General features: G+C 53.9%; 1 protein-coding gene across 1 annotated transcript; it reads right to left on the reverse strand.

Moving 5' to 3' along the window:
• Positions 1-405: 405 nt before the first annotated feature.
• SH2D6 (SH2 domain containing 6) lies at positions 406-7,652 on the reverse strand. Its single transcript, XM_086700702.1, is given in 16 exon segments — positions 406-1,018; positions 1,639-1,797; positions 1,967-2,050; positions 2,327-2,385; positions 2,561-2,638; positions 2,789-2,813; positions 2,941-2,971; positions 3,150-3,228; positions 3,598-3,658; positions 4,103-4,125; positions 5,043-5,103; positions 5,764-5,834; positions 6,394-6,538; positions 6,614-6,684; positions 7,498-7,627; positions 7,629-7,652. Coding segments are annotated over 16 exon segments (1,218 nt in total). The 3' UTR covers positions 406-901.
• Between the last annotated feature and the right edge of the window lie 4,781 nt (positions 7,653-12,433).

Raw genomic sequence — 12,433 nt, forward strand, 5'->3', positions numbered from 1 at the left:
CTGTTTCCCCTACTCTAGACAACACCGAGTGAGCAAAGTCAGATTCATTCCTCCCTGGGGGAACACGATACGGCAAATAGTGGTGGACAAGTACTTAACTAAGTCCGTGCTCTTCATTTAATGGGGCGGCAGAGACAGCGCCAAGCGTTTCCTACCCCTTCTCCACTCTGACCTCCACAAACAAAATAAAACAAAAATCAGCCACCCCGGGCTGGCCTCCACTGACCGGCTAAGGGCAAAAGACCCGATCAGGGGCAGAAACGGGGCTGGCCCTTCTTGCCCTGGCCTGGCCACCACGGCTCCATCACTCCCAGGCCCAGTCTGTGCCCTGGGACACTTAAGAACCTTGAAACCTCATGGAGGCCTCACAGAGACTGCCTCTGCTTCACTCAGCAGATTCAAGAATTCACTCAACAAATATTTATTGAAAGCGGACCATGTACAGTGTAAGGAAAGATGCCAGCCCTGTGTTAAGTCCCCGAAAGAATGTGAAAGGATTCTCTTTGTGTCCAAGCAGTACCCCGGGCTGTTTCCCTGAGGCTCAGCTTCCCCGGGGAGGCTTTCATCCAAAGCAGCTTGGGAGGCTCTAGTAAACAGTGCAGACACAGCCATGCCTGGGGGCTGGGAATGCGTGATGCCTGCTTCCAATCCTTGGAGATGCAGCAGGGCAGGGCAGTGCCAGGCTCCAGGTGAACATGGGGTGGGGTCTCAGGGGCTCTTGCTGCCTCTGGGCAACCTTTCCCAAAGCCTCTCATCCAGGCCTGCAGGGACTGGGGCAAGGGGGTGGGGAGGGTCTGGAAGGGTGGAGACTTGGGAGAGGCAAGAGGGAGACAGCCCAGGATGGCCCCGGCAAGGAGCAAACTACGGGGCCAGAGGTGGCTGTGTACAGTCCGCCATGGCATCAGGGCTTGGTGGGGAAGAGCAGGCAGGTGAGCTGACGGCTACCGCTGTGTCTGTCCACAAGGGGCAGCGGGTGCTGTGTGTAGTGCCGGACCATGGCAGCCACGGAGGAGAACAGCTGGACAGGAATGAGGGGCATCAGTGAGTCCCCTGAGCCTCATGCTGGGAGAAACTTCCTGAAGGAACTGAGGAGCTCTGGGGAGGGGGTTTGTTGACATTTTTCTAAATACTTTCCTTCTTGTTTGCCCCATGAAGCACCACTGCCTTTCTGCTGCCAGGTTCCAGACCCTGCACAACTTTCTTGCAACTGCACCCACGGGCATGTTTAGCCAGGCTCATATTTCCCAGGCCGGGTAGAAATAACTTTGGGGCCATGCCTCTGCCCAGGTCCTCCAGCACGTAAGCCTCCGCAAGTGCCAGGCACAAAGTTAAATCCTTGGGATGGGCAGGAACCTGGACTACCCGGGCCCTGCCCTCCTCCTAACTGGGTTCATGGCAGGCCCAATGCCCCCCACCGGGCCTTGGGCAGATGGAGCCCTACAAGAGGGGTGCCTCCCCCAGAGGAAGGCAGACCTCTGGGAAGGAATTCAAGTCACTGGCCACTCTCATTTCCACCCAATCCAGAAAAAAAATGCAAAATGTGGGTTTTCCCCTGGGCAAATGCTCCTGGCAGGGCCCAGCATGTGACTGTGCTGTGCCCTCCTTGCTTTGTAGCCCCCATCCTCCTCCAGCACCCACCTCCTCGTGGTTCTTGCCCTCCCGGCCCAGGGCATAGTGGCTCCCACCATCCAGCCGCCGGATGGGAATGTTGAAGACCCGGCCATGGAGAAGCACTGCCAGGGTAAGGGGCTGTGAGCCATGAGGCTCTGAGCTGGGGCGCACAGTGTAGGCCCCATCCTGTGGAGGAGACCCCATCCATCAACCTCGTCTCCCAACCGTCTGCCTGCAGCCCTGGCCCGCAAATGGCCAGCACCCCCCTTGCCCTCCCATCCCCACCTGCTCAGCCAGCCACAGCTGGTGAGCAGAAGGGTTTCCGAGAAAGCCCAGGGGGGCTGCAGTTGCCCACCTTTTGGAATTGGAGCAGGGCACTCTCAACAGCATGGCGGTCACAGTTCCCTGAGTACCAAGGCTGACCCAGAAGGCTGCTGTCCTGTATACACACACAAGCAGCCATTCACAGATGTGCCACGACAGTGGAGAGGGGCTGGGGAACAGAGAACCCTGCCCTGCGGTCGTGTTCACATCTCAGTTCCCTAGACTGAGTCTGCACAAGCAGAACAGAGATGTGTCTGTGTGTGGTGCCCAGCAGGGTGCTGCACACACATGTTCAAAACATGATCCTCGCAATGGTGAGCCGCACCCACCCCACCTGCCGCCAAGAGGCCCTGCAGGCCTCCTCCAGAGCCTTCTCCCTGCCCCTTCTCACCTCAGCAGCTGAGGTGCTCCGCGTGGGTGCTATGCAGGAAAGAGAGGATCTCCTTCCTGCTGGAAGAAGCAGATTGTAGAGCTGAGGCTGGTTGGGGATTAGGCAAAGAAGGCTTTGGGCCCAGCTGCAGAGGTGGGCGAGGTTAGAGGGCGGTGCACATAGGCCTGAAGCCCCAAGCAGAGCACCCAGTGCTTCATCCCTCCTCTCCAGGTCTTGGACTCTGGTAGGACCTACCAGCTAGGCCACGAGTGACCTCCAAATGAGGGATGATCTTGAGATACGGGCTAGGAACTTCCTGCTTTGGTGCAGACCCTGGCAAATGCACAGTGGGATCCCCTCAGGCCTGCTCCCAGCTGAAGTCAGAGCTGTGAGGACTCCCACAGCCAAGTGGGGCATGAGAGGCTGGAAAGGTGGGCCCTGGAAGGACTGCCTGGGGTTCATGCTGAAGATGCTTCTACTCACCTTTAGAAGTGCCGTTCGCTGCTCCCTGGGACACAGGAGGGCTGGTCAGAAAGTCTCGGTCCTGTAGGCCCACCCCCTGGGCCTGTAGTCCCTCCCTGAGCTCCCCCACCCCCCGCCCCAGGTTACTTCTCCCCTGGCTACTAGCCTCTTACATTCCAAGCTTCCTGGGGGGCTACGGTGGACCTGTGGGGAACAAGTTGAGGAAGAAAGTGGCTCTAAGCTGGGGCGCTCAGCCCCAGTGGCTCAGGATTTTATCTTAAGGGAAAGAACTCAGTGAACCCAGAGATCCCAGGGTCAGAGCTGGGGAAGCTTAAGTTGGCCATCTCTCATGTACACACACACATCCCTGGTGGGCACTCACCTGGGCACCACTGATGTCCTTGGAAGAGGGTCTGGGGGCATCAGGACTTGAGAGCTCAGAGTTCGAGTCAAGGCCAGGACTAAAACAGTGAAAGCAGGCTGGGCTGGAGACTGGGTATCAGGCAAGGAAATCCACACCGACCAGGGAGGGGTGCAGATGCCTGCAGGCCTGCTGTCTCTCAGCAGCCCGGGCTCTCAGGGAGTCCTTCCAACCAGTGGGGAAGCCCATGCAACCCTTGCTTTAAGGGGGTTCCCCCTCTAGTATGCACAGTAGGGGTCAACCTGGATGAAAGGCCGAAGCGTGGGTGTCCATGTGGGTGTCCAAAAGCAAATGTGTATTGGTGGGGTAGTGGGGAAGACAAGGCAAGAAGACAGAGCCAGAATGTGTCCTGTTGTGAGCAGCTGAAGGCCTCAGGCAAGATGGATCTGGGGTAGAGGGAGGTATTCACCTGGACTGGGCTCACATTCCAGGTAGATGTTCTCATCAGATTTCTTTGGAGGGCTTGGCACCTAAGAGTTTGACCAGCAAATGGGAGGGAGGGTGAAGCCATCACTTGGGGTGGGGGGGCTATGGACATCTTCCCCCCACCACCACCACAAGCTGGACCTCTTTCTGAGAGCTAGCTAGAATGATTAAAGTTGCTCCTTTGCCTGGGAGGGGGCACCCATGAGCACCTTCCCCTTCAGAGGTGCCTATAGGCCCCAGCTCTCATAGAATTTGGGTGTCCAGGAGGAGCCCAGAGGCCAGGCTTCTCCAGTAGCCTTGGACGGCATATGACAGCTGGCTTACACCTTGTCAGGGGCCTGTGGCAAACAGGAACGACTCTGCTCTGGACCTTTTCCCTTGGTTTTAGGGCTATTTCCTGGCCCTCCCAAGGCCCCCTACCCCAACTTTGCCAACTTCCTAGCCAGAACCCTAGAGGATGAGTGGGGACTGAGAGAGAGGTCACTCACCATTCTGGACGGTGTAGCCAACTCTGGAGGTAAAGGAGAAACCACCAGTCATGAGCACAGGGAGAAAAGAATTCAGTGAAACTTAGGCTGGAAGGACGGAGTATCTTTGGAACTCATCTGAAGGGATTCTCAGAGTCAGCTTTGAAGCTCCAGGAGAAAGCCACCCTAAGCTCCGATCGCCTTACTTCACACCCCCCGGTGGTGTTGCCTGGCTTGACCTCCCAAATGATTTGCCAGGCTTGCTCCAAATGACTTTGGGCTGTTCCCCAAGTCAAAACCACCCTCAAGGTCACGAAGGTTTACCAACCACCGAGCACAGTAAACGTGAACGTGCCTCAAGTTAGCTGTTTGACCTTAGGCAGGAGACTGCTCTTCTTGGGCCATGTTCAGACAAAAATGTGCTGACTGAGGTCCCTCACTGTCCTGATATCCCAGGGTTCTGGGTTCACAGGCCTCAGGGCCCTTATCACAGGCAAAGTCTCTGGACAGTGGTAGCAATAATGACATGGATGGGATCAGAGACCGGTGGCCAAAGAGCCACTTCGACAGGGACATGACACTCAGATGTGTTTCAATAGTGAGGGTCCCCCAGGCAGGGGAAGCTGCCCTCAGATCTCTTCATCCTGGAGTGTCCCTTGCCGGACCCAGAAAGCACAGCAGGTGCAGAACAGGACCTGGAAGTCGGGGACTCTGCTTTTTTGTGATCTCAGCCAAAGCATTTCTGGTCTCCAGACCTTAGGGTCCTCCTGAACTGCCAGCCTTAGCGGGGATGGGGAATTTTTCCTCAGGTAAAAATGAGGAACAGCTGGAGGAGTGCAGTGACCAGGCAAAGCATGAGCCCAAGTAGCCGGAACCCTAGTCTGCCCTGAGGGGGCCAGGACGCCCCATCTCAGGGTAGGGAGTGGGTGGGCCTCTAAAAGAGATAGGAAGTCCTCATTACCTTGCTTCCCAAAGGGCTGTCCCTGCTTCCTAGCCTCCTGCAGGCTCAGTATTGCCTTCAGCTGTGGGCACAATGGGCGGGAGGGAGAGCAGGGTTAGGGGTGGGAGAAGGGAGAGGAACTGGGGCATGGGAAAGGCAACATGGTGGGGTGGGATGCAGTGGGGTTAAATATATCTGCGCGGCCTTAAAACCACTGCAGTACAAGAACTAATGTACAGAGGTAACTCTTTGCCTCTGCTTTGTGCTCTTTGTTGTGAATCTCTCCCTGTTTTTTTTCTTTTTATTCCAATAAAATATATGATGAAAGTGGTAACTTCCAAGCCCATAAGCTTTTCTCAAGCCCAGTGGGCCTTTCCAGCTGGCCGTGATGGCAGCCAAGTGAGGGATTTCTTCACTCTCTAGGCAGGGAGGGGTCCTCAGGCTCCAGGGTCCAGGGAGGGGCAGCCTGGCCTTCCAGCCCTCCCAGCTCCACCGGAAGGGTGAGTCCCTGGACGCTGACTGGTGGGGGTGGGGGGAATGACCGGGAAGGGGGAGGGGAAGGGAGCAGCCGCTGGTAACAGGGCTCTGCTTCTGACACATCTAATTTTTCAGGGACTTCTAGAATGCAGATGTGGGGGAATCTTGCGGATGAGTTGCCTCTTAGATTTACTCACTGGGAAACGGTAGCCTGGGGTGAGGTGGGGGGGCGGGGGAAGGAGGCACTTGAGGGGGTGTTATTCACCGTTGTGGGCTGGGGCTGGGGTCGCGGTGGCGGTGGCGGTGACTTGCATGGGCCCGGGGGGCCAGGGTGGTCTGGAAAAGGCCCCAAGCATTGTGGGGGCGTGGGTTCCTCCCACACAGGTTCCTGTTTTCCTCCCACCCCCTACCTAGCCTTTATTTCCTCCTCCCCCTCCCCCTGCCCCTCACTGGCTTCCCCACAGCCCCATCTCCATGGCAACTGGAGGCAGCCAGTTTTCCTATCCCCACCGAGTCAAGGAGCCCTGGGGGTGGGATGCCAGCGGCAGCCCCGGCTCTCCTGGCATCCCTACCCTGGCTCCAGGAGTGCGCGGGATCTCAGAGGAGGCCCCGGGGACCCTGTGGGGCCTCCTGCTTTCCCACCGTTGCCTTGGTTACAGTGCCCCTCCAGGCTCTCCCCTTCCCACTCTCCCTCCTGCCTTTCTCCCCCCTGCCTCCTCCTCTCCATCCTCTCTCTCTGCCTAGCCCAGAGGCTTCAGCAACTGCCAGCTGAGGCCTCACCCCCAACCCCCCCTTCCGTGGCCCAGCACATACAAAGGGAGAAGAGGCAAGGTCTGCACCCTCTTTTCTTGTGGGGACCCTCTGTCCTGCCTGACCACCCAGCTCCCTTCCTCACCTTCCCAACCCCTACCCAAGTACAAAGAGTCCTCCTCGGTGCCAGGAAGGTGGGCAGGGACAAGACTGAGGGGTAGAGCCTCACAGGGGGGCAGCTCATATTTATCTTCCTCCTCTTCCTCCTCCTCCTGGGCTTTCTGGAAGGGCTAGAAGAGGAGCAGGACCAGTGGTAGCTGCGGCGTCCCACCTCCCTCCCCTCTAGTCTCAGCAGCTATACTTACTGTGTGTCTCCAGGTCCCAGAGGCAGGCAGAGGACATGGGCTGGGGACATCTTTTTTCCAAGCTGGGGAATCTGGACAGGGGACTGATGAGACTGGGCTTATCTCCCAGCACCCCCACCCCCACCCCACAATGACTTACTCTCTGTCCCCAATATAATAAACCATCTGCACTTTTACAGTAGGGCCTCAGTGATTCACTCAACTCAAAGGAACCATTCATGACCAACCTTTCCAACACTGCAGCAGGGCCAGTGAGGTGGGCGTTTTGAAAATAAGGGGGCCTCCCGGCTAAGTTCCAGCTATGACAATCCCCTACCCCATGCACCCCAAATTCTGAGCAAGACAGATGGAAAGGCTAGGCCCCGGTGACTTAGTAGTGCTGGACTACAACGGGCAGGAGGGGTCCGGAGCCATTCAGAAGAGACTGTACTTGCAGGGGACCCCATTCTGCTTGCAGGGGGCCCCTCTTGCCCACTGTCACTTACCTCCACATCTGGGAGATGGAAGGGGTGGCCCCAACCTGCAATCAGACTCTAGTCAACTCTGCCCAAGAGGCCCTTGAGTTTGTGTCAGCCAGACACTGCACAATTCCCAGGACATTCACATCCATGACTACGTGAATGGCGCCCCCTGGAGTTGTGTGGCACTGGCCTGGGATCAGGACAGCAGGAAGAACAGTCCCGGGGGCAGAGCCAGTGCCCGGTGGGTACACAGCTGGATGAGTTGGTGCCCCAGTGAAGCTGGTAGTGGGGGAGCCCTAGCGCTCACAGCGGGGTAGAAGTACATGAATGGTCTTACTGGGCAGGTAGGGCCGTGCCCAGGAAAGGGGCAGCGAGGTAGAGATCAGAGAGGAGGCAGAGGAAAGAGCGGAGCAGAGTACTCACCGGGGCTTGCTTCCCCTGAGCTTGTCCTGCAAAGAGAGAGGGGCATAAGGGGGTAGTCAGTGCAGCTGGGATGCCTCTCCCTGGGAAGATTCCTGGGCCCCAAGGGGTGGGCAGGTCTGTGCACCTCGGGCTGCCCCAGAACTAACTCTCACCATGGCCCAGCAGAAGCAGCAATGCCTCCCTTGAGCAGAGGTTCTGCCACAAATGGCCTGGGGACAGAGGCCCTATTGTTCTCATCATTTGCATCTCACAAGCACCAGGAAGGTGGGCCTGCTGTGTCCTCTAACCCCAGACCAAGTTACCCCAGAGGCTCCCATAACCTCCCCCACATTGCCTTCCCGTGCTGTGGTCCCCAGTCTCCAGCCCTTCTGCTCCACAGGAGGAAGGGCTCTCTCCTCTGCCCCAGGGCCTCAGGCCCACAAGGCTAGACCAGGGCTCAGAGGCCTACTGCAGCTCCCTGATCAGTGCGTCCTCCTCCCAGAAGCTCATTGAAGGATCATCCAGACTGGCCTTTCCCACCTCACAGAAGATATGACATTAATGGGCAGATCCAGCTGAAAATGAGAGACCAGCCTTGCACTTTTCTTAAACGCTTTATGCTTGCTGTCCTTTCCTGGTGACTGGTCGTCAATGATCACAGAAGTAGAGGTTAATGAAAAGCTTAGAAATATGCATATGTATTTAGTATGACAGCTTCCTTTATGGATGGATGTATTTATTCACCGAATAAGTATTTATTGAACATCCATTATCTGCCAGGCACTATTTAGGTGCTAAAGATGTTATAGGAAAACTGAATAAGCAGGCATGTGTATTTCCTATTGGATTCTTAGAATAGCCTCATGATGCAAATGCTAGTTTAATCCCTGTTTTTCAGAAGAGGAAACTGAGTGTATTAGATCAGGCTGCCATCACAGAATACCACAGATGAGGTGGCTTGAACTAGAGAAATTTATTTTGTCACTGTTCTGGAAGCTAAATGCCCAAGATCAGTGTGCCATCAGAGTTGGTTTCTTTTTTCTTTTTTAAAAATTTTTAATGTTTATTTATTTTTGAGAGAGAGAGACAGAGACAGAGACAGAGCACAAGTGGGGGAGGGGCAGAGAGAGAGGGAGACACAGAATCCAAAGCAGTCTCCAGCCTCTGAGCTGTCAGCACAGAGCCTGACACAGGGCTCAAACCCACAAACTGTGAGATCGTGACCTGAGCCAGTCAGACGCTCAACCAACTGAGCCACTCAGGCGCCCCCAGAGTTGGTTTCTGATGAGAGTTCTCTTCCTGCCTTGCAGACAGACAACTTCTGGCCTATGCTCTCTGCGTGCATAGAGAGAGCTATCTCTGATCTCTTCTTATAAGGACACCAGTCTTATTGAATCAGGGCTCTACCCTTATGACCTCATTTAACTTTAATTACCTCCCTAAAGATCCTGTCTTCAAATATAGCCACACTGGGGGCCAGGGCTTCAATAGATGAATGAAGAAGGGGTACAGTTCAGTCCACATAGCTCAGAGGCTTTGAGAAATTGGGTGGCTTTCCCAAGGTTGACAATTAGTAAGTATTGGAGGTGAGATTCAACCCAAGCTTTGCCTGTGCACTAACCACCAGGCAATCCTGCATCTCATCTAGGCCTGAATCCTTACCCTCCTTTCCTGTGAGGGAATTAGACACAGCGGTAAACATGGCTTCCTTAAGGAGCCCATGACGTTCAGGTGTTCTGTTACTTGAGTGAATTTTAGAACATTAATATCTGAGAAGTGTTGGGGCAAAAAGAAGGGCCTGGCGTCTGACTTTGTTTAAACCAGGGACTGAGGAAACACAGATGAGGATCATGAATGTAAGACTTTTCTAGGGCACTGTAACTTGCCTGTTTATTATTTTGGTGATGTCCTGGCTGTTGGCACAAAGAAGTGAAGGTCACGTGCTTACATCTTTGGAGGCCATGGGGCTAGGGACACTGGGGAGAGAACCCCAGGGTTGAGCTGGCCACAACCTTCAGAGAGGAAGACCAGATGACTCCTGGGACCTACAGGCCAAAGGGCACTTTAAGAAGCTATGAAAAATCACTGGGGTGGCTTAACAGGGAGCCCATGTGGTACAGTGGGAAAAACTGAGAGAACAAAAACAAAGAAACAATCTAGGTCTGGGTCAGGGACAGGGGTCTCCTCCCTAACCTCCACTCCCCATTTGACCTTTGTTCCACATTTGGACTGTATTGCAGGGGGCAACCTCCCTCATGAAGGGGACTTTCTATGGGACAAGGTCAGCAGATCAAAGTCTACAGCAGGAGGCTCTAGATATCAGCCCCACTGCCAACCCAAACTGAGTGGGTTTCCCAGTAAGTACCCCCCTTGCCTCAGCCACACCCCCCCCCTTCTGTTTGGGGCTTTGCATAGGCAAATGCCATGAGCAGGGTGAGTGAAAGGGTCACAGGCACAGAGGATGGAATCGTGCCATCTGGGTGGGGGCACTGGCCTGGACAGATTAGGAAGAAGGGGGTGGAAGGAGGCCTGCCTCGTGGCTTTGTCTCACACTGGCCAGCCCTGTGCGGTGAGGACTGTGCTTCTTACTAATTACACAGGCAGATTTGGACAACCTCTTTCTCCTCTGGCACAGGACTGCTTTGTGCATAGCTATTCCCTCAGCATGAATTCCTAGAAGTGGTATTGCTGGAAGGTCACATTTTGGTTGCAATGCCCCATTGTCTGGTAGCACCCAGTGCCTGTTCTAAGGCTCTTGCATAGCACGCAGTGATTCTCCACATTTTCCAGACCTCGGTTACTGATCTCTAATGGGAACAGGCTGTAATTTGTAGGTCCAGAATAGTCTAAATCCACCCTAAGAAAACAGCTCTCCAGAGCACTGTTTCCCTTATTTGCATGATCACAAGAATCGCTAGAGAACTTGTTAAAAGTCTTAGATTCTCAGACCTTCCATGAGATCTTTTTTTAAAATATATTTATTTATTTTTGAGAGAGACCGAGACAGAGAGCATGAGTGGGGGAGGGCTGAGAGAGAGGAAGATAGAGAATCCCAAGCAGGGGATAGAACTCATAATTCGTAAGATCATGACCTGAGCTGAAACCAAGAGGTGGACACTTAAGCAACTGAGTCACCCAGGCACCCTCCCCCCTTACCTGAGATCTTATGGATTGGATGCTCCAGGAGGGAATTGGGAATATATATATATATATATATATATATATATACACACACACACACATATATATGTGTGTGTGTGTGTGTGTGTGTGTGTGTGTATATATATTTAGTTTTGAGACAGAGCATGAGCATGAGCTGGGTAGGGACAGAGAGAGAGGCAGACAGAATCCAAAGCTGGCTCCAGGCTCTGAGCTGTCAGCACAGAGCCTGACTTAGGCCTCAACCCACGAACGGTGAGATCACGACCTGAGCCGAAGATCACCGACTGAGATCACTGACTGAGCCACCCAGGTGCCCCAGGAATCTATATTATTATTATTTTTTTTAATTTTTTTTTCAACGTTTATTTATTTTTGGGACAGAGAGAGACAGAGCATGAACGGGGGAGGGGCAGAGAGAGAGGGAGACACAGAATCGGAAACAGGCTCCAGGCTCTGAGCCATCAGCCCAGAGCCCGACGCGGGGCTCGAACTCCCGGACCGCGATATCGTGACCTGGCTGAAGTCGGACACTTAACCGACTGCGCCACCCAGGCGCCCCTATATTATTTTTAACAAATAAACATCCTAGATCAATCTTATCAAGTCAAGTTTGGGAAACTCTGTTATATAGGAAACAGTCTGAGAACCTGTAACTTCTAGGACATTTTTAGAATCACATATGGACTTTTGCTTGTTTGGAACAAAGGGGTCCCCAGCAGGGAAAGAACGTGACACAGACCCTGCTCTCAAGGGGCCACTACAAGTGATGGAGAGGGCACACCCAAGATGTTCAATCTCTGGGCTTGAGTTTCCTCTCGTGTAAATGGGGATGTCAGTAGGGGTTCCTTTTAGTGAGGGAGCTTCTGAGGGTCAAATGAGGTGATGGCACAAGAAACACACAGCACCCACAAAATAAATATCAGCTTTCCCTGAGACAGCGGTGTCCTGCTTCACATAGATGTTACCATCGGACACGGTGGGTGGTGCGGTCTAGCCGGGATCCCTGGTGTAGCAAAGTGGGAAGCACTGTGAGAAGGAGGAGGAAGGCAAGCAGGCTGTGGCCAGAGTTCTCAGGGGTGAGCATGCGGAGCAGGAGATGGGGACGGCTGGACTCCTAGAGAATAGAAGGGGACCTGAGCCATTCTTTCTGGCCAGTGAGCATGTCCTGCATTTGGGGCATTCTCCACCTTATAAATCCTGATTCCATCCACAGGAGCCCAGCGATGTCTTCCCAGCCTCCTTTGCAGCTGGGATGCAGGCATTCAGCCAGTCACATGCCCCCGTGTTAGACTTTGTGTCTGAAGCAGGCACCAAGAGGAAACCGCCCTGGGGAGGGGATGACCTCTGTATCCTACTTCTGGAGGCTGAGGAGGTTGAGACCCCCTTGGGACCACCAGGGCCCAGGTGAGTGGTGTTGGCAATAGTTTTGTCTATGCCCAGAGGTGCCTCCACCAGGCCAACTTGGCCCTGACTTTTGAGCCATTGTTTCTGGCTGTTTTTCTGGTCCTCCAGGAGATGCTGTGAGCTACAGAATATCTTTAATAAATTGTTTTTACGCCTCAACTAGCTAGGGTGGGTTTGTCTTACTTTCAGTTAAGAACTCCAGAGTTGAGACCACAGAAGCTCAAACTCTGAGGCCAGGCATAGTGGGTGTCTCCTACAAAGGTCAGACCGGGTAGAAAGAAGTGTCATAGCTTTATATTTCTATCCTGAGACTGTGTTTATGACAAATATTAATTATTTTTACAATTAAAAAAATCAGTCAATACAAATGTAAACAACAACGGCAACAACA

The sequence above is a fragment of the Puma concolor genome, chromosome A3 (assembly GCF_028749965.1).
Source record: "Puma concolor isolate L17-30 chromosome A3, mPumCon1.1.hap2, whole genome shotgun sequence".
Lineage (NCBI taxonomy): Eukaryota > Metazoa > Chordata > Mammalia > Carnivora > Felidae > Puma > Puma concolor.